We start from the raw sequence: 18,756 nt of genomic DNA on the forward strand, positions 1-18,756 counted from the left end.
TGTACTCACAAAAACACCTAAATACACAATAACAATCCTTCACAATAAAGCTTGCTAAGCAGAGTGTGAACAGAGTACATGTACTCACAAAAACACCTAAATACACAATAACAATCCTTCACAATAAAGCTTGCTAAGCAGAGTGTGAACAGAGTACATGTACTCACAAAAACACCTAAATACACAATAACAATCCTTCACAATAAAGCTTGCTAAGCAGAGTGTGAACAGAGTACATGTACTCACAAAAACACCTAAATACACAATAACAATCCTTCACAATAAAGCTTGCTAAGCAGAGTGTGAACAGAGTACATGTACTCACAAAAACACCTAAATACACAATAACAATCCTTCACAATAAAGCTTGCTAAGCAGAGTGTGAACAGAGTACATGTACTCACAAAAACACCTAAATACACAATAACAATCCTTCACAATAAAGCTTGCTAAGCAGAGTGTGAACAGAGTACATGTACTCACAAAAACACCTAAATACACAATAACAATCCTTCACAATAAAGCTTGCTAAGCAGAGTGTGAACAGAGTACATGTACTCACAAAAACACCTAAATACACAATAACAATCCTTCACAATAAAGCTTGCTAAGCAGAGTGTGAACAGAGTACATGTACTCACAAAAACACCTAAATACACAATAACAATCCTTCACAATAAAGCTTGCTAAGCAGAGTGTGAACAGAGTACATGTACTCACAAAAACACCTAAATACACAATAACAATCCTTCACAATAAAGCTTGCTAAGCAGAGTGTGAACAGAGTACATGTACTCACAAAAACACCTAAATACACAATAACAATCCTTCACAATAAAGCTTGCTAAGCAGAGTGTGAACAGAGTACATGTACTCACAAAAACACCTAAATACACAATAACAATCCTTCACAATAAAGCTTGCTAAGCAGAGTGTGAACAGAGTACATGTACTCACAAAAACACCTAAATACACAATAACAATCCTTCACAATAAAGCTTGCTAAGCAGAGTGTGAACAGAGTACATGTACTCACAAAAACACCTAAATACACAATAACAATCCTTCACAATAAAGCTTGCTAAGCAGAGTGTGAACAGAGTACATGTACTCACAAAAACACCTAAATACACAATAACAATCCTTCACAATAAAGCTTGCTAAGCAGAGTGTGAACAGAGTACATGTACTCACAAAAACACCTAAATACACAATAACAATCCTTCACAATAAAGCTTGCTAAGCAGAGTGTGAACAGAGTACATGTACTCACAAAAACACCTAAATACACAATAACAATCCTTCACAATAAAGCTTGCTAAGCAGAGTGTGAACAGAGTACATGTACTCACAAAAACACCTAAATACACAATAACAATCCTTCACAATAAAGCTTGCTAAGCAGAGTGTGAACAGAGTACATGTACTCACAAAAACACCTAAATACACAATAACAATCCTTCACAATAAAGCTTGCTAAGCAGAGTGTGAACAGAGTACATGTACTCACAAAAACACCTAAATACACAATAACAATCCTTCACAATAAAGCTTGCTAAGCAGAGTGTGAACAGAGTACATGTACTCACAAAAACACCTAAATACACAATAACAATCCTTCACAATAAAGCTTGCTAAGCAGAGTGTGAACAGAGTACATGTACTCACAAAAACACCTAAATACACAATAACAATCCTTCACAATAAAGCTTGCTAAGCAGAGTGTGAACAGAGTACATGTACTCACAAAAACACCTAAATACACAATAACAATCCTTCACAATAAAGCTTGCTAAGCAGAGTGTGAACAGAGTACATGTACTCACAAAAACACCTAAATACACAATAACAATCCTTCACAATAAAGCTTGCTAAGCAGAGTGTGAACAGAGTACATGTACTCACAAAAACACCTAAATACACAATAACAATCCTTCACAATAAAGCTTGCTAAGCAGAGTGTGAACAGAGTACATGTACTCACAAAAACACCTAAATACACAATAACAATCCTTCACAATAAAGCTTGCTAAGCAGAGTGTGAACAGAGTACATGTACTCACAAAAACACCTAAATACACAATAACAATCCTTCACAATAAAGCTTGCTAAGCAGAGTGTGAACAGAGTACATGTACTCACAAAAACACCTAAATACACAATAACAATCCTTCACAATAAAGCTTGCTAAGCAGAGTGTGAACAGAGTACATGTACTCACAAAAACACCTAAATACACAATAACAATCCTTCACAATAAAGCTTGCTAAGCAGAGTGTGAACAGAGTACATGTACTCACAAAAACACCTAAATACACAATAACAATCCTTCACAATAAAGCTTGCTAAGCAGAGTGTGAACAGAGTACATGTACTCACAAAAACACCTAAATACACAATAACAATCCTTCACAATAAAGCTTGCTAAGCAGAGTGTGAACAGAGTACATGTACTCACAAAAACACCTAAATACACAATAACAATCCTTCACAATAAAGCTTGCTAAGCAGAGTGTGAACAGAGTACATGTACTCACAAAAACACCTAAATACACAATAACAATCCTTCACAATAAAGCTTGCTAAGCAGAGTGTGAACAGAGTACATGTACTCACAAAAACACCTAAATACACAATAACAATCCTTCACAATAAAGCTTGCTAAGCAGAGTGTGAACAGAGTACATGTACTCACAAAAACACCTAAATACACAATAACAATCCTTCACAATAAAGCTTGCTAAGCAGAGTGTGAACAGAGTACATGTACTCACAAAAACACCTAAATACACAATAACAATCCTTCACAATAAAGCTTGCTAAGCAGAGTGTGAACAGAGTACATGTACTCACAAAAACACCTAAATACACAATAACAATCCTTCACAATAAAGCTTGCTAAGCAGAGTGTGAACAGAGTACATGTACTCACAAAAACACCTAAATACACAATAACAATCCTTCACAATAAAGCTTGCTAAGCAGAGTGTGAACAGAGTACATGTACTCACAAAAACACCTAAATACACAATAACAATCCTTCACAATAAAGCTTGCTAAGCAGAGTGTGAACAGAGTACATGTACTCACAAAAACACCTAAATACACAATAACAATCCTTCACAATAAAGCTTGCTAAGCAGAGTGTGAACAGAGTACATGTACTCACAAAAACACCTAAATACACAATAACAATCCTTCACAATAAAGCTTGCTAAGCAGAGTGTGAACAGAGTACATGTACTCACAAAAACACCTAAATACACAATAACAATCCTTCACAATAAAGCTTGCTAAGCAGAGTGTGAACAGAGTACATGTACTCACAAAAACACCTAAATACACAATAACAATCCTTCACAATAAAGCTTGCTAAGCAGAGTGTGAACAGAGTACATGTACTCACAAAAACACCTAAATACACAATAACAATCCTTCACAATAAAGCTTGCTAAGCAGAGTGTGAACAGAGTACATGTACTCACAAAAACACCTAAATACACAATAACAATCCTTCACAATAAAGCTTGCTAAGCAGAGTGTGAACAGAGTACATGTACTCACAAAAACACCTAAATACACAATAACAATCCTTCACAATAAAGCTTGCTAAGCAGAGTGTGAACAGAGTACATGTACTCACAAAAACACCTAAATACACAATAACAATCCTTCACAATAAAGCTTGCTAAGCAGAGTGTGAACAGAGTACATGTACTCACAAAAACACCTAAATACACAATAACAATCCTTCACAATAAAGCTTGCTAAGCAGAGTGTGAACAGAGTACATGTACTCACAAAAACACCTAAATACACAATAACAATCCTTCACAATAAAGCTTGCTAAGCAGAGTGTGAACAGAGTACATGTACTCACAAAAACACCTAAATACACAATAACAATCCTTCACAATAAAGCTTGCTAAGCAGAGTGTGAACAGAGTACATGTACTCACAAAAACACCTAAATACACAATAACAATCCTTCACAATAAAGCTTGCTAAGCAGAGTGTGAACAGAGTACATGTACTCACAAAAACACCTAAATACACAATAACAATCCTTCACAATAAAGCTTGCTAAGCAGAGTGTGAACAGAGTACATGTACTCACAAAAACACCTAAATACACAATAACAATCCTTCACAATAAAGCTTGCTAAGCAGAGTGTGAACAGAGTACATGTACTCACAAAAACACCTAAATACACAATAACAATCCTTCACAATAAAGCTTGCTAAGCAGAGTGTGAACAGAGTACATGTACTCACAAAAACACCTAAATACACAATAACAATCCTTCACAATAAAGCTTGCTAAGCAGAGTGTGAACAGAGTACATGTACTCACAAAAACACCTAAATACACAATAACAATCCTTCAAAATAAAGCTTGCTAAGCAGAGTGTGAACAGAGTACATGTACTCACAAAAAGTAATGTAGAGCAGAAAGCCCAGCAGTGTATAGTAGATGGTTCCTGTTCGTGCCACCAGGAGCAGGCGATAGACCCACGTGTTCCACAGCCTCGACAAAATATCATCACCTGCACACACATTCACAACTCAATGAGTGCACATACACACAGACAGACAGACAGACGGACACACACATACACACAGACAGACGTTCACACATAAACTCTTACATACACATACATATTTTAAGTAGACATATGTACATAATATACACAATGATAAACATTCCCAACCATGTGAAAAAAGTTAGCTGAAAAGGTTTTTTTGTACACAACGGCCATGGAAGGCAGTCCAACAACAAACAACAAGGGCTGTCGCTTTCTGCAAGCTCTAGTCAGTGACTGCAAATCAGTCTTAGTAAGCAGACCACCTTATGAAGTAAATTGAAAGAATAATTCCAGAATCCATTTACTCCCCCTGTTGACTTACTGGCAATGTGCAGGGAGCGTACTGTGGAGCACTGTCCACACACACACACACACACACACACACACACACACACACACACACACACACACACACACACACACACACACACACACAAAACACACAACACACACACACACACACACACACACACACACACACACACACAAAACAAAACACACAACACACACTGTTGACTCACACACGCACGCACCCATGTACACACACACACACACACACACACACACACACACACACACACACACACACACACACACACACACACACACACACACACACACACACTGTTGACTCACTGGCAGTGTGCAGGGAGCGTACCGTGGAGCACTGTCTCAGCGACGCCATCAGCAGCACGTATATGAACACCACCAAGCCAAACGTGATCTTGCTCTGTAACCACGAAAACAGGTCTATCATGCTCATAACATCACCAGACTGCAAGTAACATCAACACAACATGAAAATACTGCATGTGATATCACCGCAACATGAAAAGACTGCACGTAACATCACCACAACATGAAAAGACTGCAAGGAACATCCCCACAACATGAAAAGACTGCATGTGTCAGCACCGCAAAATGAAAAGACTACATAACATCACCAGACTGCAAGTAACATCACCGCAACATGAAAATACTGCATGTGACATCACCGCAACATAAAAAGACTGCATGTGACATCACCACAACATGAAAAGACTGCAAGTAACATCACCACAACATCAAAAGACTGCAAGTAACATCACCACAACATGAAAATACTGCATGTGACATCACCGCAACATAAAACAAGTCCGTAAGGCGAAATTACTACATTTAGTCAAGCTGTGGAACTCACAGAATGAAACTGAACGTAGTCCGCCGCTAGTGCAAAAGGCAGTGAAAGTGACGAGCCTGTTTGGCGCGGTAGCGGTTGCGCTGTGCTTCATAGCACGCTTTACTGTACCTCTCTTCGTTTTAACGCTTCTGAGCGTGTTTTTAATCCAATCATATCATATCTATATGTTTTTGGAATCAGGAAGCGACAAGGAATAAGATAAAAGTGTTTTTAAATTGATTTCGAAAATTTAATTTTGATCATAATTTTTATATTTTTAATTTTCAGAGCTTGTTTTTAATCCAAATATAACATATTTATATGTTTTTGGAATCAGGAAATGATGAAGAATAAGATGAACGTAAATTTGGATCGTTTTATAATAAAAATTTTTTTTTAACAATGTTCAGATTTTTAATGACCAAAGTCATTAATTAATTTTTAAGCCACCAAGCTGAAATGCAATACCGAAGTCCGGCCTTCGTCGAAGATTGCTTGGCCAAAATTTCAATCAATTTGATTGAAAAATGAGGGTGTGACAGTGCCGCCTCAACTTTTACAAAAAGCCGGATATGATGTCATCAATGATCAAAGACATTTATCGAAAAAAAGAAAAAAACGTCTGGGGATATCATTCCCAGGAACTCTCATGTAAAATTTCATAAAGATCGGTCCAGTAGTTTAGTCTGAATCGCTCTACACACACACACACACAGACAGACAGACACACACACACACACATACGACCCTCGTCTCGATTCCCCCTCTACGTTAAAACGTTTAGTCAAAACTTGACTAAATGTAAAAAGACTGCAAGTAACATCACCGTAACATGAACAGCACTGTCACTACAAGAAATTACTTGATGAAGAATTTAAAGATGGAGTATCATAAGTTCTGTATTTTTGAAGAAACATGTCTTCATCATTCATGTTGTTACCTACTAGATCAAAGATCCTCATCATAAGGTTTCTACCCACCAGATTAAAGATGTAAATCATAAGGTGACTACCTACTAGATTAAAGATATTAATCATAAGGTGACTACCTACCAAATCAAAGATGTTCATCATAAGGTGACTACCTACCAAATCAAAGATATTCTTCAAAAGGTGACTACCTACCAAATCAAAGATATTCTTCATAAGGTGACCACCTACTAAATCAAAGATGTTCATCATAAGAATGAAGCGTGGCCAGAAGGCAAAGGTGGGCGTTGTTCCGTCGACAGAGAAAGGTTGCACCACTGTCTTCTCTGACCCTGCCTCGTCCTGTGCACAGTGTAAGGGACAGCAGTAAAGTGTTGTGATACAGTCAATCACAAAGACACCATACAACACATATAACATGAAATGTTAACTAAAACCAAACAGCACAAGAAATCCTAGAAACAATGCTTCTTTTCATCAAACTTCTGCCACAACTGTTCTTACTTTACTGGGGAGGCGCAAGTCAACACCTCTGTCTTATTACAAGTTATAAAATATCATTTTGCACAACTTACTATATATATCTAAAACATATTTCAAATAAAATCTACTCAGATGATCTCCTGCTTGATTAAAAAAATGTGAGTGTGCATGTGAATGGTCTTCCTGCTTCAATCAAAAATTTTAAACATAAATTTTCATTTGATTAATATACTTACCCGAATAACATATATGCATTGACCAAGTCTTAGATGCTTATCGTCTGAAAAATCCGCTACCCGTCAAGTTAAGGGAAGCAACCCCTCACAAAAAACACTGACTCAGTGAGTTAATCAGTTGGTTAGTCCATGGGGGTTGCATCCTAGTCTACCCTGCCACAGGTGGCGCCGCCAACTACCGGTGTGAACACACGTGGTCGTATCATGCGACTTTAAAAGAATACATAGAAACTATAGTGCGGGGATGGTAGGGAGGGACTTAACTATGTGATTCGGGTAAGTATATTAATCAAATAAAAATTTATTATAAAAATTTTCGATTAAATTACATTTTACTTACTCCGAATCACATATATATGCAGATAGCAAAAACCTGGTTGAGGGAACCTATAGTATACCTTAGGCCCCTTGGTTATGTTCTGGCAAGAACCTGGCCCGCTGCAACCAAAGCAAGAAGTGAGCGGGAACCATCTTGACACATGCCGGCGATGTCTCGTAAATAGAAATTGATAAAGACATTGTCAGACTTCCAGTATGCAGTGTGTAGAACTTCCTCCAATCTTCTAGATCGAAGAACAGCTAAGGAGGAAGCCCATGCCCTCAACTCATGTACTCGAGCCTTGGCTAGAGGGAGAACAGAGTGCCCCCACCCCCTTCTCGGTGCGAGACCACTCATATGCCTGCCTGAGGAGCGAAGAGATCCACCGAGTCAGAGTAAGTTTAGAAATATCTTTCTCTTTTGTGAGTGATGGTCCATTCTGACTGCAGGACGCGGCCTGAACGACTGAGAGCGTCTGCCAGAGTGTTGAGACTCCCGGACAGGTACTTTGCATATGGGGGAATTCTTGGTTGCATTTCATTAGCAGCCACACGGATACTTAAAATCAAGATTTAAGCATGTCACACAAAAACCGCCATTTTTGACGTCATTTTCAGTGTTTGCTTTCATACAAAACACTAACCAACCGAACGATTTTCTTGATTATATTATCGTTATCTCTTGGGTTAATTTGCAGTCTGTTGATATCCTTATATCATTCAAGAAGCAAGGAAAACATTCCGAAATTTTACTCTAAAGTCATGACCCTCTTGTGGTACACAGCTTTGTGGAAGGACCCATATATGTGATTCGGAGTAAGTAACATGTAATTTAATGTGTGTTTGCATGAGAAGTGTGCAGTGTACCTTGACGGTAACCCTGAGAGAGTGCAGGCCGCTGGTCAGTGACTGTGGTTCCCATGGCAATGTGTACAGTGGCCCCTTGCTCTGTCTGGCTCGTCCTGCGTAGCTGTCATCTATGTACACCTCCACACTGACCACTGCACTCTGGCTGAACACCAGCACCCTGCAGTCACAGTGACAATATCATGACTGCTAGTATCATCACCACAGGACTGTCAACAGTCACAGTGACAAAATAATGACTACTAGGACTAGGATCATCACCACAGGACTGTCAACAGTCACAGTGACAATATCATGACTACTAGGACTAGGATCATCACCACAGGACTGTCAACAGTCACAGTGACAATATCATGACTACTAGGACTAGGATCATCACCACAGGACTGTCAACAGTCACAGTGACAATATCATGACTACTAGGACTAGGATCATCACCACAGGACTGTCAACAGTCACAGTGACAATATCATGACTACTAGGACTAGGATCATCACCACAGGACTGTCAACAGTCACAGTGACAACATCATGACTACTAGGACTAGGATCATCACCACAGGACTGTCAACAGTCACAGTGACAACATCATGACTACCAGGACTAGGATCATCACCACAGGACTGTCAACAGTCACAGTGACAATATCATGACTACTAGGACTAGGATCATCACCACAGGACTGTCAACAGTCACAGTGACAATATCATGACTACTAGGATCATCACCACAGAACTGTCAAAAGTCACAGTGACAATATCATGACTACTAGGACTAGGATCATCACCACAGGACTGTCAACAGTCACAGTGACAATATCATGACTACTAGGACTAAAATCATCACCACAGGACTGTCAACAGTGACAGTGACAATATCATGACCACAAGGATCATCATCACAGGACTGTCAACAGTCACAGTGACAATATCATGACTACTAGGACTAGGATCATCACCACAGGACTGTCAACAGTCACAGTGACAATATCATGACAACTAGGATCATCACCACAGGACTGTCAACAGTCACAGTGACAATATCATGACCACTAGGATCATCACCACAGGACTGTCAACAGTCACAGTGACAATATCATGACCACTAGGATCATCACCACAGGACTGTCAACAGTCACAGTGACAATATCATGACCACTAGGATCATCACCACAGGACTGTCAACAGTCACAGTGACAATATCATGACCACTAGGATCATCACCACAGGACTGTCAACAGTCACAGTGACAATATCATGACCACTAGGACTAGGATCATCACCACAGGACTGTCAACAGTCACAGTGACAATATCATGACTACTAGGACTAGGATCATCACCACAGGACTGTCAACAGTCACAGTGACAATATGACTACTAGGACTAGGATCATCACCACAGGACTGTCAACAGTCACAGTGACAATATCATGACTACTAGGACTAGGATCATCACCACAGGACTGTCAACAGTCACAGTGACAATATCATGACTACTAGGACTAGGATCATCACCATAGGACTGTCAACAGTCACAGTGACAATATCATGACTACTAGGACTAGGATCATCACCACAGGACTGTCAACAGTCACAGTGACAATATCATGACTACTAGGACTAGGATCATCACCACAGGACTGTCAACAGTCACAGTGACAATATCATGACTACTAGGATCATCACCACAGGACTGTCAACAGTCACAGTGACAATATCATGACTACTAGGACTAGGATCATCACCACAGGACTGTCAACAGTCACAGTGACAATATCATGACTACTAGGACTAAAATCATCACCACAGGACTGTCAACAGTCACAGTGACAATATCATGACCACAAGGATCATCATCACAGGACTGTCAACAGTCACAGTGACAATATCATGACCACTAGGACTAGGATCATCACCACAGGACTGTCAACAGTCACAGTGACAATATCATGACCACTAGGACTAGGATCATCACCACAGGACTGTCAACAGTCACAGTGACAATATCATGACCACTAGGACTAGGATCATCACCACAGGACTGTCAACAGTCACAGTGACAATATCATGACTACTAGGACTAGGATCATCACCACAGGACTGTCAACAGTCACAGTGACAATATCATGACCACTAGGACTAGGATCATCACCACAGGACTGTCAACAGTCACAGTGACAATATCATGACCACTAGGACTAGGATCATCACCACAGGACTGTCAACAGTCACAGTCACAATATCATGACTACTAGGACTAGGATCATCACCACAGGACTGTCAACAGTCACAGTGACAATATCATGACTACTAGGATCATCACCACAGGACTGTCAACAGTCACAGTGACAATATCATGACCACTAGGACTAGGATCATCACCACAGGACTGTCAACAGTCACAGTGACAATATCATGACAACTAGGACTAGGATCATCACCACAGGACTGTCAACAGTCACAGTGACAATATCATGACTACTAGGACTAGGATCATCACCACAGGACTGTCAACAGTCACAGTGACAATATCATGACCACTAGGACTAGGATCATCACCACAGGACTGTCAACAGTCACAGTGACAATATCATGACCACTAGGACTAGGATCATCACCACAGGACTGTCAACAGTCACAGTGACAATATCATGACTACTAGGATCATCACCACAGGACTGTCAACAGTCACAGTGACAATATCATGACTACTAGGACTAGGATCATCACCACAGGACTGTCAACAGTCACAGTGACAATATTATGACTACTAGCCTGTCAATGGACGCCCACATCAACTCACTCTGCAGAACCGCCTTTCTTGAAATGCGGAGGATTAGCCAAATCAGACACCTTCTTTCCCTCGACGCAACCAAGACACTGGTTTCGGCTTTTATTTTGTCGAGACTGGATTACTGCAACTCGCTCCTAGCCGGCCTCCCAGACGCCAAGCTAGACCGCCTACAGCGCATCATCAACAATGCAGCACGTCTTGTGCTGCGCAAGCGCAAGCGCGACTATGTCACCCCTCTCCTCATGACCCTCCACTGGCTACCAATCAAAGCACGCATTCCATACAAAATAGCTACCCTGTGTTACCGTAGCCTGCAAGACTCTTCCCCTTCCCACCTGTCTTTGCTCTTAAAGCCACACGTCCCCACACGCAACCTCAGATCCGCTGACGCAGGGCACCTTGTTGTCCCACGCGTCAAACTGAACGCTTTCGGCAAGCGCGCCTTTATCTACACAGCTCCCTCTATTTGGAACTCTCTGCCCATGTCTGTCCGCCTTTCTGCCTCTCTCCTTTCCTTCAAGTCCTCTCTAAAAACACATCTCTTCCGGCAATACTTCAAACCCTAGCCTGTTAAGTATCTGCCACATTGAGGAGAGGGGTCACTTGCCATCGTAGCGCGCTGTCACAGTGGGCCGGCTGGGGGCGGGTTGCTGTTTCATGTGCACTATGAGTGCGACTACACGTGCCTTGGTGTGTGTGTGCGAGTGTGCGTGGGCTGTATTTTGTATATTGATTATTTGATACATGTATAAATGTGTCTCCAGGAATATGTTTTGTTTTAATCTTGTGTCGATACTATTTAGTTCTGCCTCGTTATTAGCCATTGGGTATAACTGTTTTATCATCACTGCTTTGTTGTTGTTCTTTGGCCATTTACGTTGAATGACTTGTTATACATCGACATTGATAGTTTTATTCTTCTTCTTCGTCGTTCGCTTGTACCCAATATTGACGGACTGTGTGACGATATCTTCTGCTATGGTCTGTTGAGACAGTCAGATATCAAAATCGAGACCGGAGGTCGAGATTAGTTTGATATCACTGTCGAAACAGACCAATAGCAGAAGATAATCATCACACAGTCAGTCAATGTTAGATATATTGCTAATTCTCGGGACATCAGTGTTGTATTTACTGTAAAGAAATTACAAAAGTATTTGTCTCAGTTTTGGCTGTTCCATATACCCCTCCCTCTGATTATTATTTCTTTTTGTTCACTCTTTTCTTGTACTTTTCAGTATTTTCAAATGTCTTTTCTTTCAAAAAGTCTTTAGTCACTTGCTCAACTAAATTCTGGGATCATTACATTTTCATATATATTTGTTTGTTTTCAAATTTAGGTGTTTTTGTTCAGTTTTGAAGTGGGGAAGCAATAAAGAGGTCGTCGATATCAAAACTGATATCGACGGAAATGTCGTCGATATCAAAACTGATATCGACGGAAATGTCGTCGATATCACTTTTGCACTGAGCTCAGTTTTGCCCAATTGACCAATGGAAATCCACGTAACATATGAAATAACAATATATAGTTTTATCATAAGAACCTTTTCTAATTCCTATTAACTCGATGTTCTTTAACTATATTTATACATAAATGCATATTGTAAAGCAGTATGCATTGTTAGAGGATTTTTTTTAGTAGCAGTGTTTAAATGTCGAAGCTGCTTTTCCCAGTTTTACCTAAGAGACCGACTGTATATTGTGTTATTGTATTTGTCAGACTTGATTGTACCAAGTCCCTACACATGTTGTAATGCGCTTAGAGCCAAATATTTTTGTTTTTTGTAAGGGATAGGCGCAATATAAATACACTTTATTATTATTATTATTATTATTATTATTATTATTATTATTACTAGGACTAGGATCATCACCACAGGACTGTCAACAGTCACAGTGACATGACCACTAGGACTAGGATCATCACCACAGGACTGTCAACAGTCACAGTGACAATATCATGACTACTAGGACTAGGATCATCACCACAGGACTGTCAACAGTCACAGTGACAATATCATGACCACTAGGACTAGGATCATCACCACAGGACTGTCAACAGTCACAGTGACAATATCATGACTACTAGGACTAGGATCATCACCACAGGACTGTCAACAGTCACAGTGACAACATCATGACTACTAGGACTAGGATCATCACCATAGGATTGTCAACAGTCACAGTCACAATATCATGACTACTAGGACTAGGACCATCACCACAGGACTGTCAACAGTCACAGTCACAACATCATGACTACTAGGACTGGGATCATTACCACAAGACTGTCAACAGTCAGAGTGACAACATCATGACTACTACAGGCATGGGAATTGAAAATTGTTAAAAAGGCTGAACATTTTTAACTGAAGACGCGAAGCGTCAAGTCGACTGCGCGAAGCGCCTATCATTACTAGGGGGGTCCGGGACATGCCCCCCCCGGAAAAAATTTTCTCCAAAGAACCCAGATGGTGCAATCTGGTGTCATCTGAGCTCCAAGTTTGCCATTAAATTCTGTTTTTAGAATCAGAGTTTTTAGTACCAAATTTTTGATTTTTTGAAGAAAAAAAATAAAAACATGTATTATATGGTTGAAATTTGTTAAAACCTTGATCTGTTGAGACAAACAGGAAAATGTAACTTGTAACACAATCTGGTTTACTTTCAAACATAAAAGTTACAAAGGCTCACCAATAAGAATTGCCTACTTAAGTTACTTTCCCATGATCTCTTACAAGGAGTTTAAAAAAAAGGTATATAAAAACGCATAGATTTTTCTTCGATTTGTGGGTTAGCGGTTTGGGTACCAGCCCAGCTCCAACCCTTGCTTAAATTTGGTAAATATAGTTCGAAGATTACGAATACGATCAGCACAGTGACATTCGAATGGAGAAAAACTGAAACAGATGCGCAAAGTTCAGATCTAGAGCGGTGTTCTTCGCTTGACTTGAGCCAAAATCTGTTATTTTTCTGCCGTATAAAATCGAAGGAAAATCAAACAATTCAAGAGCACTGTGCCTTACTTGAGCAGAAAAAAACCCACATGTATGGCAAACGTTGATTGTCCTTCAGAGAAGAGCACGTTTCAATGTGCTTCTTCCTGCGGAGATGATCAGTAACAGTTAGTAGGTGTTGCAGGCGATGCACCATGCTGAACCACGGACATCAATTTTTCTAAATTGGGTGCCGACGCGCTGTTTGTCTCTATTCACTTCCACAACAGCCGACACCCACTCCCATTTCTTCGCGCATCCAGTGTCATCGAATCTTTGACCACGTTTTACAACACGCGCGATCGATATTTTCACTGATACAGTGCGTTCAATGCTGTCGCGTGCCCGCGAAGCCTATAGCGTGCCCGCGAATCAACAGCGAGCTGTTTCACTCAAAGTTCAAGTAACTGAGGCGGGCGGTAGCAGTGCGTGAACAAATTTTCGCGGGCTTTTGCGCTAATGCAAAAGTAACCGGTGCTTTTTTTGTGTGCCTCCCCCCTTTATTTTTTCGGCGGATACTTTTGCTTCCCTTTATTTTTTCGGCGGACACTTTTGCTTTTCCGGCGGAACAAGCAAAAATTTCGGCGGAAATCCGCCGTTCGGCGGACAATTCCCATGCCTGCTACTAGGACTCGGATAATAACCACAGGATTGTCAACAGTCCCAGTGACAATATCATCACTACTAGGACTAGGATCATTACCACACAACTGTGAACAGTCCCAGTGACAACATCATCACTACTAGGACTGGGATCATTACCAGAGGACTGTCAACTGGCACTGTAATGTCCGCCTTGTGGCGGCTAGCTGACATTTCTGATGTTGTAGGTAGGACTGACATCGTTCTGACAACACAGCCACACACACTGCAGCTCACATGTCAAACACACAGTGACGTGATGTTGTAGGTAGGACTGACATCGTTCTGACAACACAGCTACACACACTGCAGCTCACATGTCAGTGCTGTGCAAACACACAGTGATGTGAAATAGGAACTCCACTCACTCCCAATCACACAGCGACAAGCTACGGGTCAATAGCATTTGTGACCTAACAGTTACCATGACAACTGACCTAATGTGTCAAGACTGGCTTATAGCATCTACAAGTTCATGTCTGGGGTCAGGAAAAGCGCGTCCTTGGTACTAGTGACATGACACTGTAACCACGGCAATGACAGTGTTACCATGACGGTGACAGTGTAACCATGACAACTGACCTGATGTGTGAAGACTGACTGATGGCGTCTACAGGTTGGTGTCTGGGGGTCAGGAAGAGCGCGTCCTTGGGGTTGGTGACCAGCACCAGTGGCCAGTCGCCCAGCCTGGCGTCCACAAAGGTCAGCAGGTCATGGTCCACCGCCAGCACTCGCAATCTGCACAGTGGACAACACACACATTACATGGAACACTTCTCTGGGCTGCGTGTGTGTGTTCTTTATTTGGTGTTTAACGTCGTTTTCAACCACGAAGGTTATATCGCGACAGGGAAAGGGGGGAGATGGGATAGAGCCACTTGTCAATTGTTTCTTGTTCACAAAAGCACTAATCAAAAATTTGCTCCAGGGGCTTGCAACGTAGTACAATACTGGGAGAATGCAAGTTTCCAGTACAAAGGACTTAACATTTCTTACATACTGCTTGACTAAAATCTTTACAAAAATTTACTATATTCAATCAATCAATCAATCAATGAGGCTTATATCGCGCATATTCCGTGGGTACAGTTCTAGGCGCTCTGCAGTGATGCCGTGTGAGATGAAATTTTATACGGCCAGTAATTACAGCCATTTCGGCGCATATTTACCTTTCACGGCCTACTATTCCAAGTCACACGGGTATAGGTAGACAATTATTAACTGTGCCTAAGCAATTTTTGCCAGGAAAGACCCTTTTGTCAATCGTGCACGGCGGTTCCCCCTTTCACAGACAGCATGATTTAGTTTGCTGCTGGCACCTCGCTCACACAGCCCCTGCCCTGCTTATCTGTTAGCACATTCCTGCCCCAGCTGGAGCTTCAGCCTTCTTTGTTCCACTGGCTGGCAGCAGAAAATGAGTCAATTTCCCACGGTTTAATTGCCTTCCTGCCACTGCCTCACAGCAGAACCAGATTTTGTATCTAGTTTATATCTTGAAGAGCCCTGTCTGGAGCACTTTCCATGTGGTTTCGTCTTGAAGATTTTTTGTCTTGTATTAGTTTCTGATCATCAGAGTACATGTACGCTGTGTGTTTCATTTGTGTGGCATTGTGTTGTGACAGGCAAATTTTTCACCCACTGTTCAGCAGAAAAGAAAGGATTGAATCATAGTATTATTACAAGTGACATCACACTCAGTTATTTTGTGCAGCAGTGTGACCTAATATTTCCAGTTTTCTTCTTTGTCTTCATGTGACAGTGTATGTTGGGTATGCAGTGTGTTTTATAATGGAGCATACTGAAACTAAACATCTAATTTGTGTTAATGCATTGTGTAGACTGTGTGGGGAACGCTCTGCAAGAATAAACAAGTCGCGTAAGGCGAAAATACAATATTTAGTCAAGTAGCTGTCGAACTCACAGAATGAAACTGAACGCAACGCAACGCAGCAAGACCGTATACTCGTAGCATCGTCACTCCACCGCCCGTGGCAAAGGCAGTGCACGTGGAATTGACAAGAAGAGCGGGGTATTCGTTGCGCTAAGAAGGATAGCACGCTTTTCTGTACCTTTCTTCGTTTTAACTTTCTGAGCGTGTTTTTAATCCAAACATATCATATCTATATATTTTTGGAATCAGGAACCGACAAGGAATAAGATGAAAGTGTTTTTAAATTGATTTCGAAAAAAAAATTTTGATAATAATTTTTATATATTTAATTTTCAGAGCTTGTTTTTAATCCGAATATAACATATTTATATGTTTTTGGAATCAGCAAATGATGGAGAATAAGATAAACGTAAATTTGGATCGTTTTATAAATTTTTATTTTTTTTTACAATTTTCCGATTTTTAATGACCAAAGTCATTAATTAATTTTTAAGCCACCAAGCTGAAATGCAATACCGAACCCCGGGCTTCGTCGAAGAGTACTTGACCAAAATTTCAACCAATTTGGTTGAAAAATGAGGGCGTGACAGTGCCGCCTCAACTTTCACGAAAAGCCGGATATGACGTCATCAAAGACATTTATCAAAAAAATGAAAAAAACGTTCGGGGATTTCATACCCAGGAACTCTCATGTCAAATTTCATAAAGATCGGTCCAGTAGTTTAGTCTGAATCGCTCTACACACACACACACACACACAGACAGACGCACATACACCACGACCCTCGTTTCGATTCCCCCTCGATGTTAAAATATTTAGTCAAAACTTGACTAAATATAAAAAAGATCATAATCGTAATGTGAAACTGTGTGTGGACTATGCGGACAAACTGAAAAACTTTTTTAACATTGATGTATCTTCGTGTGCTGGGAGCTTGGATAGCTCAGTCGGTAGAGCGCGTGGGCTCGTGATCGAACTGAAAGGTCGCGGGTTCGAATCCAGCAGTGGGTGTCCATATCATTTATCCCGTTGCCGACCCTGGTTTGCTGGTGTCAGTATAATGTGAACAGCCATCTTTAAATCTACCCCAAGATACATGGAAGTAAAACTCGCTATAACAACAACAACAACTGCCGTGTGCTGACATTTTGGAATACTGTTTTCCTATTTGGATACCTGTAAGCGGGCTCAAGAAAAGATACCTCACACACACAAGGTAAAAGTCTTCAAAGTGTCAGCATGAACATCTGTTAACATAACCTTGCAGATTTGTTTTTAATTTGTTCTGTCTTCAAACGTTGACCGTGGCGCGATCTGTAGCCACTCAAATACATGTCATTAATTACATTGTGCCGTGTGTATTGTTCTCTGTCTGTCTTCTTTCAGCAGGCTACAGCAGTGGCACACCTACAGCATAGTGGTCATATTTAGTATCGTTTGAAAGTTTATGGTCTTGACTACAAGGCTATGTGTAAATAACACACATGCTGACATCGTAATTCAAGAGAACTAACAAGATAGAAGTGTTTTCAAAACACACAGCTTACTCGTAAGGCAGAGATAGCAGTGCGTAGCTGCCGAGAGGTTGAGCTGGGCCGCACTCTGGCCTGCTAGTAGAAGGGAGCTTTTCTCTTAGCCTTCTACTGCTGAGATGGCTTGTGTGGGTGGTGCTATCGCGCGGTTGTACAGTCACTACTGTGTAGCCAGCGCTGAACCGGGGGATGGGTGATTTATTACCGCTGGCGGCCTGGCACTGAGGAAGGGGTGATAAAGGGGGCAGATTCCGGCTGTGCCTGTGAACTAAACCTAATAGCAGAAACTGCCGTGCGTGGGATCTTTAACGTGCACACCC

General features: G+C 40.8%; 1 protein-coding gene across 3 annotated transcripts in view; it reads right to left on the reverse strand.

Moving 5' to 3' along the window:
• The window catches only part of LOC138951689 (transmembrane protein 62-like), a 36,393-nt gene that overhangs the window by 11,139 nt on the left and 6,498 nt on the right, over positions 1-18,756 (reverse strand). For all 3 annotated transcript variants that reach the window (XR_011451194.1, XR_011451193.1, XM_070323248.1), the window contains exons 8-12: positions 15,595-15,750; positions 8,579-8,738; positions 6,906-7,016; positions 5,223-5,316; positions 4,434-4,547 (exon numbers count right to left, since the gene is read on the reverse strand). Coding sequence is in view for 1 of the 3 variants with exons in the window: in XM_070323248.1 (XP_070179349.1) it covers positions 4,434-4,547; positions 5,223-5,316; positions 6,906-7,016; positions 8,579-8,738; positions 15,595-15,750 (635 nt within the window). In the remaining 2 variants the exon portion in view is untranslated. The remainder of the gene's footprint in view (positions 1-4,433; positions 4,548-5,222; positions 5,317-6,905; positions 7,017-8,578; positions 8,739-15,594; positions 15,751-18,756) is intronic.

The sequence above is a fragment of the Littorina saxatilis genome, linkage group LG17 (genome assembly GCF_037325665.1).
Source record: "Littorina saxatilis isolate snail1 linkage group LG17, US_GU_Lsax_2.0, whole genome shotgun sequence".
Classification (NCBI taxonomy): Eukaryota; Metazoa; Mollusca; class Gastropoda; order Littorinimorpha; family Littorinidae; genus Littorina; species Littorina saxatilis.